This window comes from Gekko japonicus, unplaced genomic scaffold (assembly GCF_001447785.1).
Source record: "Gekko japonicus isolate JY-2015 unplaced genomic scaffold, Gekko_japonicus_V1.1 scaffold1931, whole genome shotgun sequence".
In the NCBI taxonomy this organism is placed as follows: domain Eukaryota; kingdom Metazoa; phylum Chordata; class Lepidosauria; order Squamata; family Gekkonidae; genus Gekko; species Gekko japonicus.
Window position 1 is genome coordinate 106,081 of NW_015176033.1, and position 20,131 is coordinate 126,211.

Genomic DNA, 20,131 nt, shown 5'->3' on the forward strand with positions numbered 1-20,131 from the left:
TGGCGGGGTTCTCCTACTCTCTCGTCCATCGCCCAGGCAAGGCAATGAGCCATGCGGACACCCTGAGCCGCCTACCGCTTAAAACAAGACAGCTTTAGCCGGCTCGCAGGCCGACTTATATTCCCCATGAAACCACCACCCGTAACACACCCGTACTTCCAAATAAGTTATTTACAGTGGCCGAGAGTTCCATAGGCTCTCGACCGGGAACCTAGCCCCCTGATTGGTGTGGGGTAGGATCCGCATAGTCCATTGTCTTGTTGAGCGAAGCTCGATGTTTGTGCTTGACCGCGTGGAGCTCAAGCTGGCCATGCGGTCTGAACAGCTATTATACAAATAAAGTGAAATGGAGTGTTTTGGGAAAACCCAGGAACAAAAGCCTCTCACAAAATAAAGAACTATAGTAACTGTGAATCATTCAAAAAACTCTCACTAACCTGATCTATAACAAGAGTTTATGATTATACTATTTTACCCCAGCATTTTTAACCCCTGACTTCACCCAACTTTCCCCCTTGATGTTAAATAAAACATTCTGTTATTTTTGAACTTTAAAAGCATCTGATGTGCCATTTCCTGTCATTTAAGTTAAAGGGAGATCCTGGCCCTTCCCTCAGGTCCTGGGCTGAGAAAAGAGCCATTACTGACACAGGGTGGGAATGTAAAAGCTACTTTATAGAGAAGATTATACACTACCAGGGCTGCTCAGTCAGTGAAGGGACCTAAAGAAAATTGGAGGGAAAAATCTTGCCTCAAAGGGAGGGAAGTGGACGGGGTTTGTCATTGCTACATTTTCTAGTTGGCTGATAACCCTGGATCCATCCCAGCTCAAAGTCTGAGCAGTTTTTACATTCTTTGACATATGGTCCTTAGTAAAGTTTACAATCCTTGACCTGGATAGAGCAGGCTAGCCCGATATTGTCAGGTCTTGGAAGCTAAGCAGGGTTGGCCCTGGATAGTGTTTGGATGGAGATCACCAAGGAATTCCAAGGTCACTACACAGAGCAGGCAATGGCAAACCATCTCTGAACGTCTTCTTGCCTTAAAATCTTATGTGATCACTGTTGGCTGTGACTTGACATGAAAAAAGAAGCTTATGCTATTGTGTGGTTCCAAATATTCCTTCAAAATATAACAGCAGGAAGAGAAAATTTTAGTGGAGAAGGATAAACAATTTACACACATACTGGCAGAAAACAGTGGAAAATCCCGGCTTGTGTTGCAGAGAGCCAGTTTGGTGTAGTGGTTAAGTTTGCGGACTCTAATCTGGGAGAACCGGGTTTGATTCACCACTCCTCCACTTGCACCTGCTGATGTGATCTTGGGTCAGTCACAAGCTCTGGCACAGCTGTCCTTGAAAAAGAGCAGTTTGTATCAGAGTTCTCTCAGCCCCACCCACCTCACAGGGTGTCTGTTGTGGGGAGGGGAAGGGAAAGGAGTTTGTAAGTCACTCTGAGACACCTTTGGGTAGTGAAGGGCGGGGTATAAAATCCAATCTCTCTCTCTTCTCTTCTTCTCTCTTTATATTGCAAATTATTTATATACTGATTAATTTGCTATATTTATAGTGCACCTTTCTCAGTTAGACTCAAAGTAGATTACACGATGTAAATTAATACAAACAATATGAAGATATGTCTAATAAGCAACGTACTAGAACATCTAGTCTTGATGTTACCATAGTATGAGATCCAGGTGGCTAGACTGGCCAAGCCATTGTAGAGGGCCAAATTACTGTTTATCTAGCCCAAATTCTAGTATGTGTTCTCCTTATGTTCTCTATGTGCTATGCTACTGTATTAATGACTTCATATTGTACTGACAGTATTGACATAACTAATACCTTGACCTGAGGTATCTTGCCAGTGCCAGGCTAAGACCCAGGATGCCATATTGATAACAGTGGTTTGGTTTGACACTACTAAGTGGAGAATATCTCCAGAAATATCTGTATCAAAACACAGACAATATTTTCTGACTCAAACTATGTCATGAAATCAATACCTAGCCATGTGTGTGGACTCTGTCACCTGCAGGAATGATCATCATCATCATCATCATTTTTCAATTTATTAATCACTCAATCCTGCAGAGCTGCTGGCTCTGAGCGATTTACAGTTACACATTTCACAAGGGACTAACAATGATTCATAGGGGTAAAGGAGGACAACACATATCTATATATCTAATACCGAAAGGCGCCCCCTGCGTGCGGATACCTAAATCCGTGCATCAGGGGCTCCTGGGGGGGAGGGAGATTTTTGTGCACACTTGGGGCAGTCCCCAGGTGTGCACAAAAATCTAAAAACCTGAAAAAAATATTGGGGGGATACTTAAATCCCCCAAAAAGTGACAGAGCATCCCCTGTGCATGCGCAGGGAACGCTCTGCAGCCGGCCTCGCCGCCACTGCTTCGGAGCCGGGGGGGGGGAGAGACCAGCGAGGCCCGAGTGGCTCGCAGCCACCGGGCCTCACTTCAGAGCCAAGGATGGGGGTGTGGAAACCAGCGAGGCCCGAGTGGCTTGCAGCCGCCGGGCCTCGCTTCGGAGCCGGGGGGGGGGAGATCGAGCTGGGGGGATGGAGGAGACGGGGGGAACCGGCAGGATGGGGGAGATTACCTCCTACAGGCTTCTTGATGCCGAAGAGATCTTTCTAGGCTTCCGATCTTACGAGCTGGACATTCTGTTCGTTGGCTAACACCTCCCCCGCCGGGTAGTGTGCCCACCCTCTCTAAGGAGTGGTACCCATTTTATCTACTCGCCGAAGCTTTCGAACCGCTGAGTGGACGGCGAGCTGGGGACAAGGCTGGTAGCTCACACCAGCACGGGGCTAGAACTGACAGCCGTTCTGTTCAGCTCAGATGTTACTTTATAACCAGAGGATAAATCCCTGAGGCCAGCACAGCAGCCCCACCATGGATTTGCTGCCTCGGTATCATTTGAGGAACATTCCTAGCAGCCAATGGGCTCCCCAGCAGACAGCTTGGCTGCAGGGGCTGTGCTCTGGCAATGGGTCTGGAATTAATTTCCACATTGGAAGGAGTTCATCGATCTTATATCTTTTAAAAAAGAAATCCATAGCATGCTGAGAGGTTGGCTATAAACTGAGGAGTTCTGTTTTTTTTTAAGTTCTGAGCTGCTAGATTCTACATCATTTTTGGTATGGCAGTGTAACTTTTGAGAATCAACTGACCCTATTTCTTTGTTTTGTTTGTTTTCAACTCTGATGGCTCTTGATGGGCCAGCAGCGCAAACCACAGTGACACTTTTGTATCAGCTTTGTCTTTGTGGAATGTTTTTCTGTTTAAAATGTTAACAAAGGTACTCTGCTGTGCTAGATTAATAAAAATCCAAGTCATGTACAGTGCAATCCTGAGCCATCCTAAGCAAAGTAACACCTTTCTGAACCCATTGACTTCAATGGACTTAGAAGAGTGTAACTCTGCTTACTGCGGCACTACCAGTGGTTTGTGATGTGATGTGATGTGATACTGAGATCAGTACACTTAGCGTGCTTACCACAGCTTGTTCAAACTCTCTCAGTTATGTGCCATTCGTGCTCCTGATTGGATCATGTTGATGTTACCTAGTGAATTTTGTAATGAGTGCAACTACCATGCCAAGCATCTTTGTGACTGTACAGTTGCTGCTTGGTAGTTATAGTTCCTTTCCCCCAGTTACAGAAACAATCTCATTTACTTGAGAAGTGGCAAAGTCTACAAGGTCATGGTCATTTGAGTCATTAAATTAACCAGCTTGTATAAAGTTCAACATTGTTTGTTGTTCATCCCATCTTTGTGCCTGTACAGTTAGATGCATCCTTTAAAAGTGCAACATCTGTTAGACTGCACTGCTTGCTTTTTGCACCTGTGTAGTCAGTGACATCAGTATGAGAAACAGTCACCAGATTAGCTGGATTCATGGGCAAACACTGGGGGCACACAGAGGCTGGTTCTGCATTGGCTTTTCCCTCTGTTGCTTTATGAAACCCACGTCGGAACAGAAATTCCCCTCTGGATCGCATGCTACTTTCATTTCCTTTGATCATCGGATTTTTATCATGCCGCTTTCACTTCCTTTGATCATCAGAAATTATGGTACCTTCTGCATAGATTTATGGTCATTTTATGGCTGTTCAGGGGTGACTTTGCAGTCAATGTGGGGTTGCCCTGAGGTATTTGAATGTGGTTTTGAGCCACACTTTCCCCTCCCAGTTGAGAAAATGTGGAGTGAATGCTAGATGCAGAAATGCCCAGAGATATTAAGTAGTAAGTCTCAGCTTAAGAATCTCAAACTTTTTTTCATTTTACTGTTTACCTTTTTAAAAACTGGATGGAGATGGATGGATGGATGGATGGATGGATGGCAGCAGAAATGTAATTGTGTGAGAAAACAATGCAATCATGCAGGCATTTAGATGCATCCAAACAGCTTACCCAGCAACTTCTGTTGCTTTACGAAACTCACGTTGAAACAGAAATTCCCCTCTGCATTGCATGCTACTTTCATTTCCTTTGATCATCGGATTTTTATCATGCCGCTTTCACTTCCTTTGATCATCAGAAATTATGGTACCTTCTGCATAGATTTATGGTCATTTTATGGCTGTTCAGGGGTGACTTTGCAGTCAATGTGGGGTTGCCCTGAGGTATTTGAATGTGGTTTTGAGCCACACTTTCCCCTCCCAGTTGAGAAAATGTGGAGTGAATGCTAGATGCAGAAATGCCCAGAGATATTAAGTAGTAAGTCTCAGCTTAAGAATCTCAAACTTTTTTTCATTTTACTGTTTACCTTTTTAAAAACTGGATGGAGATGGATGGATGGATGGATGGATGGATGGCAGCAGAAATGTAATTGTGTGAGAAAACAATGCAATCATGCAGGCAGGTACAAACATTTTCATTTAGATGCATCCAAACAGTTTACCCAGCAACTGGCACCCTGCTTGCCACTTGCAGTGTGCAAGCAGGATGTGAGCCAAAATGGCTTGTGGTCAAATTTAACTAGTTTTGATATAAACATATAAAATTTTTGGTTAGAATCAGTCTAACATATTACAAACATATTGGTTGCTTATGTCCTAAAAGAAGCTCAGTCTATGTATTTGGTGACTTCTTTGGATTCCTGGTAAACTTAAGAGGGCAACCTCAGCAACCTCAGTAATTGGACACCTATGTCAGAATGTCATATCTCACTGGGATCCATGTCTTGGTGTGAACATTTGTCAGAAATATGAAATTGCAACACAGGTTGAGTCAACTGGAACAATTTCAATAAATTGGGGGAGCCAGTTTGGTGTAGTGGTTAAGTGCATGAACTCTCTTCTGGGAGAACTGGGTTGATTCCGCACTCCTCCATTTGTAGCTGCTGGATGACCTTGGGCAAGCCATAGTTCTGTCAGAGCTGTTCTTGAAAGAGCACTTCTCTCAGAGCTCTCTCAGCCCCACCTACCTCACAGGGTGTCTGTTGTGGGGAGGGGAAGGGAAAGGAGTTTGTAAGGCGCTCTGAGACTCCAAGTGAAGGGCAGGGTATAAATCCAACCTCTTCTTCTCTTCTAAATTTATTTGAATGTAGTGCCTCCTCCCCTCCCTCTAATTTTACATTGTGACACATATTGGTTGTAGCCAGATCAGTGGATAACAGGTTTGGGTCAGGGTTGTAGGTAGCTAGACTTCCAACTTTGGGTATCTCTGGTAAGAATCTAGAAGTATTGTATTGTTCAGTAAAAAATATTAACCTACCTGTATATCCACTTGAGCTGCGGTGGCTCAAGTGGTTAAGACGCTGAACTGCAGGCTGTGGAAGGTCAGTAGTTCAGCAGTTCAAGAGCCGGGTGCCGCAAGACAGGGTGAGCTCCTGTCTCTAGTTCCAGCTCCTGCCAACCTAGCAGTTCAAAAGCAAGAAATTGCAAGTAGATAAATAGGTACCACTTCGGTGGGAAGGTAACAGCGTTCCGTGCGCCTTGGTGTTTAGTCATGCCGGTCAGTGGATAACAGGTTTGAGTCAGGGTTTTAGGCAGCTAGACTTCCAACTTTAGGTATCTCTGGTAAGAATCTGGAAGTATTGTATTGTTCAGTAAAAAATATTAACCTACCTGTATATCCATGATGCCACACAAACATTTTTTTTTACTAGTGCAGGTAAATAGGAGCTGGCACAATGCATTCAAGAAGTTTCTTATTTGCCTAATTATATCAGAATAAGATGAAGCTACAGTTTGACAAGAATCCATCTAATAAACTACATATGGAATAATTTTGCAAAATCTGAAAGAGCATCCTAATTAGTTCCTAATGGGTTTTCCTTCTTCAGTCCCATACCAATCCAAGCCCTAGGGCCACTGCGCACACAAGAAACCTTCTCCATAGATATTATTTCTATGCCAGATTGAGCCCCTAGGCTGCCAGTTTCCTCTCTGTATTCAGAAGGTTCAGTGTTTGTAGTGTGGGTTTTATTTAGATATCATTATAAACATGCAAAAATGATCATTTTATGCATATGGCACTTTCTTTCATTGAATGCTCATTTTTTGCTTCGGAGCAACATGAAGGGACAAAAATGCAACGTCACAACCATATGAGAGACAGGCAACCTGATCCTGAGCATCTTTACCCAGAGAAAAATGCTGCCAATTTCAGTGCAGCTCTTGAGAAGTGCATGGGAACTCAGCATGACACAAAATTAATTTAACAATTACATTAATCACAGTTAGCATTGGTAGTTAAATAAATAGATCTGTCTGCAGTTCAAGCCAGATGAGAAGCAGGGTGTTTCGGGTCCCAGTTGGAACTATGGTGTGAGTGGAGAGGGGACTGTAAATTTATTTCCTTTGTTTACACCCCACCTTTATCCCCAATGAGGACACAGAGTGACTTACAATATTCTCTGCTTCTCCATTTTATTCTCACAGCAGTCTTATGAGGTAGGATAGGCTGAGTGTGTGTGACCGGCCCAAAGTCACCCAGCAACCTTTCGTGGCAGATTGGCGATTCAAATCTGGGCTTCCAAGATCCTAGTCTGACCCTCTGATCACTGTATCACACCTTCCCTCCAAATGACACTGCCATTTTCCCAACGTGACATGATCCCAGGGAGCCATATTTTTTTTGCTTTATGTTTGCCATAATGGGATAAACAACAGCTCGGTGGAGCCATTTCAGTTGGAGAAAAGAGTGCAGGAGGGAAGGCTTAACTCTCTGTGCCATGGTCCCGGTTGGAATCAGCTCCCGGTTCACCTGGAAGCTGAATATATATATATCTCCCAGTCTCTCTTCTGGCTTGGCCTTCAGTTTACAGATTAGGAAGAAAGAGAGAGAGGGAAACCCATCCGCTAAAAAGAAATATGGACTTGTGTTGCTTACAGTGTGGATATAAAGGAGGCGATGCAGGACTTGTGTCACAGACAATAATAAGATCTGCATTACTGAAGCCAGTAGAAGCCAGTGCAGGTGGCTCAACCAAAATGCTCGTGATGTATTCATTGCTGACTCCAGGGTCACAGCTGTGGGATCCTGGTTCCAAGAGCATAATAAGCCACTCCTGCAGCCTCCTAGCCAGCCCCTAGGCTAACCGTTGTGCCTTTGTCGACACTGCATATGTACTTCCCAAATAGGATATTGAAAGCGATGAACCAAGATTGCTCCAGGCGAATTATATAACATACACTAGCAAGCTAACATAGCCTGTCCCTTTCACTTCATGTGCGAATAGGTTGCTAAATTGTTCGCTGGGGTGGGGTGTGTGAATCTGATGTTAAATAACAGTAGTATTGTGTACAGGGCTGCTTCAAACGCCTGGCAATCCATTACTTCAAAACCAGTTAAGTGGATCGAGAGTAGAATTACTTTGGAAAGCTCTTCCTTGAAGCTGTTGTGGGAACAGGAGAATCTTTCTTTGCAATCCCAACTGTTCATAGATTTTAATTACAAACAAATAGGCACTGGAATATTTGTAGATGTAGTTCAGCACAGACTCCTGGGAAAACCACAAATTGTTTTCACTTTGGGGTCTGAACCAGTGTAATCCAGAGGCCATGACCCCAACCTAAATAGCACTGAGTCCACCATCATCTCACACAGTTCACTTTTTGCCCCAAAGAGATCTGCCCAAAAGAGATGTGGTAATTTACCACTGGTAAGCCTTTAGTTGCCCATGACCCATTGCTTGTGAATCTTTAAGCACAGTTCACCCTGACCCAGCTGGCCCAGGCTAGCCTGATCTTATCAGGCCTCAGAAGCTAAGCAGGGTTGACCCTGGTTAGTATTTGAATGGGTGACCAGCAAGGAAGTCCAGAGTTGTTATGCAGAGGAAGGCAATGGCAAACCACCTCCGAATGTCTCTTGCCTTGAAAATGCTATGGAGTCACCATAAGTAACTTAAGAACATAAGAGACGCCAATGTTGGATCAGGCCAAAGGCCCATCCAGTCCAACACTCTGTATCCCACAGTGGCCGGAAATACCAGTGCTATCAGGAGGTCCACCAGTGGGGCCAGGACGTTAGAAGCCCTCCCACTGTTGCCCCCCAAGCACCAAGAAGACAGAGCATCACTTGCCCCAGAGCCCCTATCTATACCTTATGGCTAATAGCCACTGATGGACCTCTGCTCCATATGCTTATCTAATTCCCTTTTGAAGCCGTCCATGCTTGTAGCACCCACCACTTCCTGTGGCAGTGAATTCCATGTGTTAATCACTCTTTGGGTGAAGAAGTACTTCCTTTTATCCGTTCTAACCCGACCACTCTGCAGTTTCATGGAGTGCCCACGAGTTCTTGTATTGTGAGAAAGGGAGAAAAGTACCTCTTTCTCTACCTGCTCTTTCCCATGCATAATCTTATAAACCTCAATCATGTCACCCCTCAGTCGTCGTTTCTCCAAGCTAAAGAGCCCTAAGCGCCTTAACCGTTCCTCATAGGGAAAGTGTTCCAACCCTTTTATCATTCGAGTTGCCCTTTTCTGCACTTTTTCCAAAGCTATAATATCCTTTTTAAGGTGTGGTGCCCAGAACTGCACACAGTATTCCAAATGAGGTCTCACCATTGATTTATATAGGGGCATTATGATATTGGCTGATCTGTTTTCAATACCCTTCCTAATAATCCCCAGCATAGCATTGGCCTTCTTTATTGCAGTCACACACTGTCTCGACATTTTCAGTGAGTTATCCACTACAACTCCAAGATCTCTCTCTTGATCAGTCTCTGCCAGTTCAGACCCCATCAATGTGTATTTATATTTAGGATTTTTGGCTCCAATGTGCATCACCTTGCACTTGGCCACATTGAACCCCATTTGCCATGTTGACGCCCACTCGCCCATCCTTGACAGATCCCCTTGGAGTGCCTCACAATCCTCACTGGTTTTCACCACCCTGAACAACTTTGTATCATCCGCAAATTTAGCCACTTCACTGCTTACTCCCATCTCCAAATCATTAATGAACAAGTTAAAAAGCAGTGGACCAAGTACTGATCCCTGCGGTACCCCACTGCTTACCACCCTCCACTGAGAAAATTGCCCACCTACACTCACTCTCTGTTTTCTATGAACTAGCCAGTTTTTGATCCATAAAAGGACTTGTCCTTCTATCCCATGATTTTTGAGCTTACTTAGGAGCCTTTGATGAGGAACTTTATCAAAAGCTTTCTGGAAGTCAAGGTAAATAATATCTATTGGATCCCCCTTGTCCACATGTTTGTTCACCCCCTCAAAGAACACTAACAGGTTAGTGAGACAAGATCTTCCCTTACAGAAACCGTGCTGAGTCTGCCTCAATAGGTTTTGTTCATCTATGTGCCTACTAATTCTTTCCTTAATAATGGTTTCCACCAATTTACCCGGTATCGACGTCAGACTGACTGGCCTGTAATTTCCCGGATCTCCTCTGGAACCCTTTTTAAAGATGGGAGTGACATTAGCTACCTTCCAATCCTCAGGAATGGAGGCAGATTTTAAGGAAAGATTACATATCTTTGTCAGGAGATCTACAAGTTCACATTTGAGTTCTTTCAGAACTCTCGGATGTATGCCATCTGGGCCTGGTGATTTTTCAGTTTTTAAGTTGTCTATCAGTTTTAGGACCTCCTCTCTCATCACCTCAATCTGACTCAGGTCTTCCAACACCCCTCCTGAAATCAGTGGTTCTGGAGTGGGCAAGCACTTCTCATCTTCCACAGTGAAGACGGAGGCAAAAAATGCATTTAGCTTCTCAGCCATTTCCCTATCATCCTTCAATACTCCTTTTACCCCTTGGTCGTCCAAGGGCCCCACTGCCTCCCTGGCTGGTTTCCTGTTTCTAATGTATTTGAAGAAAGTTTTATTGTTGGTTTTTACGTTTTTTGCTATATGCTCCTCATATTCCCTTTTTGCCTGCCTGACCTCAGACTTGCATTTTATTTGCCATAGCCTGTGTTCCGTTTTATCAGCCTCACTGTGACTAGCTTTCCACTGCTTAAAGGAATTCTTTTTACTTTTTACAGCCTCCATTACTCTGTTTGTTAACCATGCAGGCTTTTTCCTATACCTGTTTGTGCCTTTCCTAACCTGCGGAATATATATTTTTTGAGCTTCTAGGATCGTAGTTTTAAATAGATCCCAAGCTTCCCCAATTGTTTTGACCCTTTCTACTTTTCCTTTCAGTTTCCTCCCCACGTGTCCCCTCATATCAGAGAAATTACCCCTTTTAAAGTTAAAAATGGTTGTGTGAGTCTTTTTGGCCAATTCTCTATTTGTACAAATGATGAACTCAACAACATTATGATCACTGTTTCCAAGCGGTGCAATCACTTTTACATCTCTCACCAGGTCTTGAGTGTTACTTAGGACCAAATCAAGGATCGCCTCTCCCCTGGTAGGTTCCGTGACCATCTGCTCCATAGCACAGTCATTTAGAGTGTCTAGAAACTCAATCTCTTTTTCCCGACTAGAACACATATTGACCCAATCAATGTGTGGGTAGTTAAAATCACCTATTATTACACAGTGTTTTTGTCTAGTTGCTATCTTTAAGGCATTCATCATTTTATAATCCTCCTCTATCTTTTGATCTGGTGGGCGATAACAAACTCCCAGTGTTAAGTTTCCTTTTGGCCCCCCTATTTCAACCCATAGAACTTCCAGAAGCGAATCCAATTCACTTAGCCTCTCAATCTTTCTAGACTTTATACCCTCTCTGACATACAGAGCTACCCCACCTCCAACCCTTCCCCCCCTATCCTTCCGATATAATATATAACCGGGAATCACTGTGTCCCACTGATTTTCCTCATCCCACCAAGTTTCAGAAATACCCACAATGTCTATTTTTCCCTCCGACACCAAGCACTCCAACTCCCCGATTTTACCTCGGACACTTCTAGCATTTGTATAGAAACAGCTGTAATTTCCCTTACAAGTTAAGCCTGCATCCTTCCTCTTGCTATCTCGAGTCGTTGTCCGGCAGTCCATGTCACCAGCCATGGCCTCTGTGGACAATTTCAATCCACCTCCCTGTAGAAAAGCAACCGGTACCCCCTCACCTCTCTCAGATGAGCCAACCCGAACCAGAGACTTTTCATCTCCTGTCGGCTTTCCCCCAATATTCAGTTTAAAAGCTGCTCTGCCACCTTTTTGATTTTAAGTGCCAGCAGCCTGGTTCCTTCTCGGGACAAGTGGAGACCGTCTCGCCTGTACAGCTCCCTCTTGTTCCAAAAAGTATCCCAGTGCCTAACAAACCTGAACCCTTCCCCCCTACACCATCGTCTCATCCACGCATTGAGACTCCTGATCTCTGCCTGTCTCTCCGGCCCTGCGCGTGGAACAGGTAACACTTCTGAGAAGGCTACCTTGGAGGTCCTGGACCTAAGTTTCCTGCCCAGCAGCCTAAATTTCTCCTCCAGGACCTCACGACTGCATTTCCCCACATCGTTGGTGCCGACATGCACCACGACCACTGGCTCCTCCCCAGCACTATCTACCAGCCATCAAAACACAGAGTTCCAATGTCGAATTCATGACGTAAAAATTTCCTTACCTATATTTAGCAGTATGGCTGCCCTGAAGGGACCATCTTGCAGCATTGTCTGGCATCTGTGTAAAAAAAGAAAACACCAAATGAGAACTGAAGGTGATTCTATAGTCTTTTTTAAAAAAATGATGTGATAAGTTTAGGGAAGCTGGAGAGTGTAATATTGTCCCAAAGTGAAGGAAGAATCAGTACATTGGGCCAGGATACACCAAGTATATGAGCAATAAATGCTTCTCTGTGCCTGAGGAAGGGAGGTGGACTAGACGTTTTCATGTCTGTCAGCTTTGCCTCATGCCCATTGAATTCTCTGCCAGAGTGCCCCCCCCAACTTCCCGAAAGTGTTTCCTGAGGAATGTGAGGGGCTGCTGCAGGAAGAAAAGACCTTGTGCATATTCACCATTCAGCATTCCACATGTGATTCTTTCAGTCTCACCCTTGTACGCTAGTAAGAGCTGATTAAGTAGAACATCAGAAAATGGATAATGTTACCCTTGATGAGGAGATAGGCTCCTTGTGTCTGTTTTTAATTGTGAGACAGATGTGTTGGCCCAGAAACTTTTTTAATTTGCCAGAGAAAGTAGAAAGTAGATAAGACTTTTAAGGCCTGTAGATAGGTATTTATGCTGAGGATTTATATCCAGAGCCAGCATGGTGTTGTGATTAAGAATAGTGGACTCTAATCTGAAGAACCGGGTTTGATTCCTCACTCGTCCTCCACATGAAGCCTGCTGGGTGACCTTGGGCCAGTCACTGTTCTCTCAGAACTCTCTCAGCCCCACCTTCCTCACAAGATGACTATTGTGGGGAGGGGAAGGGAAGGCAATTGTAAGCCTCCATTGGAGATGGGGGGGAAAGGTATTTCCTGACATTCCCAAATCAGGAAATCCAAATTTATTTGGCATTTAAAAATGCTGTTTAAATTTATTTGGCATTTTAAAAATGCCTCCATGAGTGAAGGGCAGTTAAATGCCTTTTCTGTTTACTTGTGGAGGCTTGCCACTGTGGCGCAAGTTAAATGTCTTCTCCTTTCATTCACAGTGTTGCACCGCCACAGCAGCATACCTCCACAAGTGAAGAGAATGCCTTCTCCAAGCTGTGCTACTGCAGCAGTGGCAGTGTGACTCAGCAATATAGCTAGCCCGAATAAAAGCCAAATAATATCAGCTTGTATTCGGGCCAGCTATATTGGTAGCTGAATCAGATTGTCTAATCTGCATTTGGCTGAATAAGTACCCAAAAATACTGATAAGGCATTTTTTTAGTATTTATTCAGTTCAGTTTATACTGAATGCACACCCCTAGTATGGACATACTGGAACATCATCTTCTCACCCAAGCTTGAACTGGCATTATGCAGCAGAATATAGTTTTCCTAGGCCCCGGTCACACGTAAAGGTTTGGCCCGGGAGAGGGACGGATTGGGGCCGCAGCAAATGGGCGCGATCTCACCGCAACATCTGAGAAACGGTGCGCACCCGTCCCCGATCCGTCCCAACCCCCGAAAAGGCGCAGCAAAAATAAACCACCTACCGAGGTGGTTCTACCAGCGCGGCCGCATCAAGGCCGGCCGTTGGATCGCCGACGCGTCCTTCTGCCGGCGCATCCCTGGCTACTGGCTGAACTGCGCATGCTCAGACATGCACAGTTCAGCAGTCTCACATTCCCCACTGTGGCTTTCCCCGGCATCTGATCGTGCCGGGGAGGGAATGCGCCGCGACTCAGGGGATCAATGTGATCCCACCGCGGCGGGCCTATTTTGGTGTGGCTTTTAAAAGCTGCACTTTGCCCGTCCTTTTTCCCCCCGTGTGGCAGGGACCATAGAGAAGAGAGAAGTCTGATTGGTCGATAACAGGATTGGTCACTTATGCATCTCTTTTTAAATACTGGGATAATAATAGAATGTCTCTGTAAATCAGGTACTTGTCCTCTGAAGTTAATTTGAATGAGAACTGGGGCCAGAATTGTGGCCCACCATAATGGATCAGCCTTGAATAGCTCAATAGGGATTTGATCAGAGCCCAGAGCTTTTCCTAATTTTAATCCCTCGATAAGGCAGATAACCTCCATAATTGATACATCATGCCAGGATGCTGTTACATCAAGAGGAATAATAACAGATGTACTAGGCCCATTAGCATCGCAGAATAGCCTCTTGAAATAGATTCCCAACTTCAAAGGGGCAATACAGTATGGGATTTTAGAGGCTGGGTTTATAGTAGTATTGACGATAGACCACAAAGCCTTATTGTCATTATTACTGATAGCTAAAATAAGATATTCCCTATTCCTTGTTAAGGGACATCTGTCTCCTTGTCTTAATCAGTCCTCTGTACATTTTCTTCATTTCCATCAACTCTCAGAGGGCTGATATTGCACAGTTAGATTTAAATTCACGATGCTTCTGTTGAATACGCCTTTTCATTCTTTTGCAATCACCATTAAATCAGCTATTCTTCATCAGGGAATGACTATCAAGGCTCTTTTTTCATGTAAAGGGGTCTAAACAGTCTTAATACCTCATCTAGATTATGCAAACAATTTGGGACTGAATCAGACTGCAAAACCTTGTTAACAAAGGTGTTAAAAGGGATGGAGCTCATTATAGTTCAAGCCTTGTCACTAGAGTTAGAGCTCCAGTATAATCAACAGATTTTATTTTGATTTTGTGAGAGAGGGAAACTTTGTGCTGGAATAAGATAATATTCTAAGGATAAGTCTATATACATAAAGGACCTTGCCATATGGCCCCTGATTTGTACTGGTGGCCCTGTCCATCATAATGCACCTCCACGCAACGCCTCCACTGATTGCTGTGGTATGGTTGCTATAGACAGTACCCTGGTTACGAAGAGAAAACCCTGCAAACCCACCGACTTTGTCTGCTGGCCACTGCATAATTTATGCCTTTAGGGAATAGACTAGTGCTGCCATAGTCACACAGCGGCTGGCCGTCATAGCACAGGCGTGGCACAGGATTGCTCTGGAAACCAAACTGAATACACACATACCCACGTTCATTCATTTGTTTATGTTTGGTGTACTGCTTAGGAGTGAGGACTCTAATCTGGGAGAGTTGGGTTTGATCCCCCACTCCTACACACACAGCTGCTGGTCTGACCTTGGGTCAGTTACAAGTTCTTTCAGAGCTGTTCTCTCACAAGCAGTTCTCGAAAGAGCTCTCTCAGTCCCACCTACCTCACAGGTTGGGGAGGGGAAGGGGAATGAGATCGTAAGTCACTCTGAGACTCCTTCGGGTAGTGAAGGGTGGGGTATCAATCCAATCTCCTCCTCCTCCTCCTCCTCTTCTTCTTCTGTTCCATGTTTCCTATACTGAGAGAACTTGGTTGTATGTATTTTTTTACTTCATTTTCATCCTACCTATCACCCCAATGTGGACCAAAGCTGCTTCCATTATTTTCCTACTAGGGAGCAAAGCCCATTGTGGATGGAGACAGTGGGCCCCTAGACAGGTAGGGTGTCAGTATTCTATGTTAATGTTAAGTCATGCTGTAGATCTGAGGCATCTAACTGACAGGAGCTGACAGCTCTAAGTGTCATAAGAGCTGGCTCTGACTGGTTCTAGCTGGCTATTGCTAGAGCTAATTAGCACTGTGTAACAGTGACTCAGCATTGGCTCTGATTGGCCAATGGTTGTATATATTCAGTGATGTACAGAACTGTTCATTCCTACTTGGAATGCTGTTGTCTGCGAAGCATCACGTCACTCAGTATAAAGATTTGGTGGAGGCTTTGTATAATAAACTGTAAATTACTTGTACATAAGCCTGAAAGACTCCAGTCTTTATTGGATCACCTTGCACCCGTGTTTGGTCTGCAGTGGGCTAACACCGCGCAATATTGATATAGGGTGGGTGAGTGGGTGGTCTAAATCTCCTACTGGGTATGGGGATAGGGTAAAGACTAATACAAATCACGATCTGAAAAGCTCAAAGAATAGATCTTTTCGGGTGGGGGTGGGAAATCGGGCCGCGGCGTGGGGCGCATTGCCAGTGCACCCTCAGACACAGCACTCGCCTCCCGCCTCCCAGCCCATGGCAGGGCAGTAGCCTTGAGCGGCAGCTGAGCAACACGGCCAATGGAAGGTGGGGAAGTTCCTGACGGACAGCGCAAGCTTCCAAAGACTGTTTGGTGTGCATTTTCTCTCCACTGCATGAAGCTGCGTCTGAGGTGGGACGTAGGTGACATGGCCAATGGAAGCCGGGGAAGCTTTTGACGGACAGTTCAGCCTTCGAAACACTGTTGGTGTGCATTTTCTCTCCTCTGCGTGACTCTGTGTCTTATTCAATTATATATAAGGGAGAGATGTTCCATCTTCTCCTTACAACAACTGTGCAAGGTAGGTCAGGGTTACAGCATGTAGCTGGCCCAAGATCTCCAAGCAAGCTTTCATGACAGAGTGCGGATTCAAGCCTGGGTCTTCCAGATCATACCTCTGACCACTGCAACACACTGGCTCTTATCCATTACTCTTTTGTTTAAAAACAAACAGAGATTCTACCCAGTTTTGGATAGAAAGTATTTTAACTGCCTTTAAAGCTCAGAATTTCTGAGACATGTAATGGGGTTTGAGTATGCTTAGGCTATATCAGAAATTTCTTCTGTTATATGCCTGCTTAATAAAGTGGATCATAAATGCCAATATGATGCAGGATATAGGCTCGACAGATTTTAATTTCCCCCTTAGTTTTATTTCTTATTTGTTCTGTTTGTCAAATGCAGCTTTATTATAAAAAGCTCTTTAGAAACGGAAGATTTACTTTCAGGCCAAATAGCTTTTTAACCGATCTGGAGTTCTGTGTTTTAATGAACCATTACCTGGGAATGTCTCTGAGTACTGGATATTTCTTAAGCAGAAAATGTCTCCATTCTGAGCTCTGGTATTTTGCTGGGCGTTAACAGTTCAATTGTGAGCTGTGGTACAGCTTTCTAAGCTCACTGACCTCAAGGGTGTAGTTCTCTTCAGGATTCTACTGTAAGACTGGAAGTGATGTAGCCCCCATCAAAATTCTGGAAGCCTTCCTATCTCCATAGGAGAACAATTCCTTATTGAATTGGAAAATAGGAATGTTCGTGCTGCAGCTTTTATTTAGCAGCTGTGTGGTGCATTCATCCTTTTTTTGCATCGTGCCTTACTGTGGTATAAGGTCTCTGTGCCAAAACGGTGTGTTATTTGAATACTGAGGAATGCAGCACTCTGTGTGCAAATGATAGTTTAGGCTGATTGTGTCTGTTTGTACTGCCGCAGTGCTAAACATTCAGGTGGGCCACATCAGTTGTAAGGAGTAACAACAGCAGATGAGACAAGTCAAGCTTAGTTTTCTGAATCTACTTCAGAAGGGTCACCCGGTGTATGCAAACTGCACTGACAGCATTAGTTGATTCATTAATTGAGTAATGGATTCTTCCATATTAAAATATAAAGCCAGGAGGTCTGGAGGTGAAATTGGATGGGAAACCGGCAGACAAGTGAGACATCTGCTTCTCTGGATAGAATCCAGTGGGAACCCCACCCCCCCTTTCACAAATGTGGAGTCCAGTGGAAGAAGACAGGGTGGGATTAAGACGTTCTGAAGCCCCTGTGCTATGCCAAGTTTAAAAAGTCCCATAGTATTACCCACAAATATGTGCATTAGTAATTTGTGGGGAGGGCCTTCATAATCTGAGGCTGTAGCTTGCTTAGCTGGTAAGTAAATCCAGCTCTGCATAACCTGCCCCACCCATATTGTGACCCTGGGGTTCAGGGAACTCCAAAATAATCTCACTGAATTCATTGTGTGGCTCTGCAGTGGGAAAGAGAGGGTCGCCAGCTCCGGGTTGGGAAATATCTGGAGATTCTGGGGGTTTGGGCAGGGGAGGGACTTCAATGCCATAGAGTCCATCTTCCAAAGCGGCCATTTTCTCCAGGGGAACTGACCTCAGTCACCTGGAGTTCAATTGTAATCCTGGGAGATGTCCAGCAATCACCTGGAGGTTGACAACCTTAGGAAAAGAGGAACAGGCAAAAGTCGCCCCTTCTTCTGTGATGGAAGTGCCCTTGCACTAGTGGAAAAGTATCATAGGAGCCAACCTTCTGAGGCCAAAATTAACAGCTGGAATGGTCATGGCCCTTTTGGATCTGATCTGGTCCCTAACTGCAGCTTCATCTCCTGGTTGTCTGCAGTGGCAGCACTGTAAAAGAACAGGCAGGCCTCTTCCGCTAAACGAATACGGTGGTGCAGAGGGTAAGGCACGTGAGGTCCTCAGTTTGAGAACTTGGTACCTTACAGGGGTTTTTATTTAAGCTGCTAGGATGGCAGTACAGCAATACTGTCTTTCTTCTTTGTGTGCTCACTGAGACTTCAAGTATTACATTTGTAGGAACACTGGAATGCATTTAATGCTTTTCGGACTGATTTCTATATCTCTTTAACATTCGGCGTGTGTTTCCTTTTCTTCCCCTCATAGGTGGTCAATGCCGCTTTAGCTCTTGCTGCCAAGCCTAAAAGCCAGGTGGTGAAAAGCAACATGGAAATGTATAAGAACACATGGGAGAACCACATACGTGTGCTCACTGAAGCCGTGGATGACATTACAAGCATTGATGATTTTCTTGCTGTATCAGGTGTGCTGTTTTTGATTTCATTCCCCCTCCCCCCGAGATACCTTTCTCTCTTTTTTTAAATGATTATTTGAGAGATGACACAATCCCTTAGGAAGCTGCATTATATCATCCAAGCTCCAGTATCTAGCCAGGTGTGAAATTAGTGTGAGGGAAAGTGAATCTGAAGACCGAGGAATGCAATTGCTGCCAATCCCTGAAGGAGTTTGCCGAAGACAGCCGAGGCTCTCTTCCTCCCTTCACCTCACCTTCTGCTGGCGCAAAACGCCGTCTGCCTTGAAGCGTGTTACCCACCGGTAGGGCAGCCTGCAATGGAAATTAGTGCCACTGCCAGGCAGGCTTGGAGAGTCTCGCATTTTTACTCCCACTAAGAGGAACAGCTAATTAGTGGACTCGACTCACGCTTGGGTTTTAAGCAAAAATGTAATTATAATTTCTTGTGACTGAGGCGAAGGAGTGCACTGGAAAGATTATTCAGCCACAAGGAGCCTTGAACGGCAAGCGGAGCAGTACATGTCACAAGCACCTGTGCAAACCGTTCAAATAATACCAAGTACAAGCATATACAATACAAGGTTAAAAAAATGTCTCCAGTATGGAGACATTCACTCATAGCCATGCGTGTGCATCCAGTAGGATACAGGAGCAAGCTTGAGAATCAAGTACCTTTCATAATAATACTAACACTAACACTAACAATAACATGCCATCAAGTCACAGTCAAATTATGATGACCTGCTATGGGGTTTTGAAGGCAAGAGACATTCAGAGGTGATTTGCCATTGTCTTCCTCAGCATAGCAAGCTTGGACTTCCTGGGTGGTCTCCATCCAAGAGCCAGTTTGGTGTCGTGGTTAAGTGTGCGGACTCTAATCTGGGAGAACCGGGTTTGATTCCCCACTCCTCCACTTGCACCTGCTGATGTGACCTTGGGCACGCCGTCGCTCTGATAAGAGCTGTCCTTGAAAAAGAGCAGTTTCTGTCAGAGCTCTCTCAGCCCCACCTACCTCACAGGGTGTCTGTTGTGGGGAGGGGAAGGGAAAGGAGTTTGTAAGCCGCTCTGAGACACCTTTGGGTAGTGAAGGGTGGGGTATAAATCCAATCTCTTCTTCTCTTCCTCTTCTTCTTCTACTGCCCACGGCCAATGCTGCTTAGCTTCTCAGCTCTGATAAGCTCAGGCTGCTACTTACCTTTCCTGCATGAAAAGTATTAAGCGAACAGGACTTTTCAAGGGGTGCTGGATCTACTTTGGGTGGGGCATGCGTTCAAAGAGAATTTATGCATGTTGTACTGTTCCTCCAGAGCCTCTGCTCTCAGCTAGAAGTGCCATCAGCTGGATTTCTGTGGCCCTGATCAATTTTCCCCAGAGCAGCACTGAGTCTCAGCCACCAGGGCTGTGTGTGTCTGAGGGGGAAAGCCCCATCTCGGCTCCAGGAGGAAGGACTGGGCGAAGCCCTCCACTCCAGCACGGCAGTAGCCTCCCCCTCCTCAGTCTCCCGTATACATCAATA

At 44.9% G+C, this 20,131-nt stretch overlaps 1 protein-coding gene across 1 annotated transcript in view; it reads left to right on the forward strand.

The window, feature by feature from the left end:
* Positions 1 to 20,131, forward strand: part of LOC107123385 (catenin alpha-3-like) — a gene marked incomplete at its 5' end in the record, with an annotated part of 139,269 nt that overhangs the window by 49,392 nt on the left and 69,746 nt on the right. Inside the window, one exon of the mRNA XM_015426626.1 lies at positions 18,468 to 18,624. Within this exon, the coding sequence (XP_015282112.1) occupies positions 18,468 to 18,624 (157 nt within the window). The remainder of the gene's footprint in view (positions 1 to 18,467; positions 18,625 to 20,131) is intronic.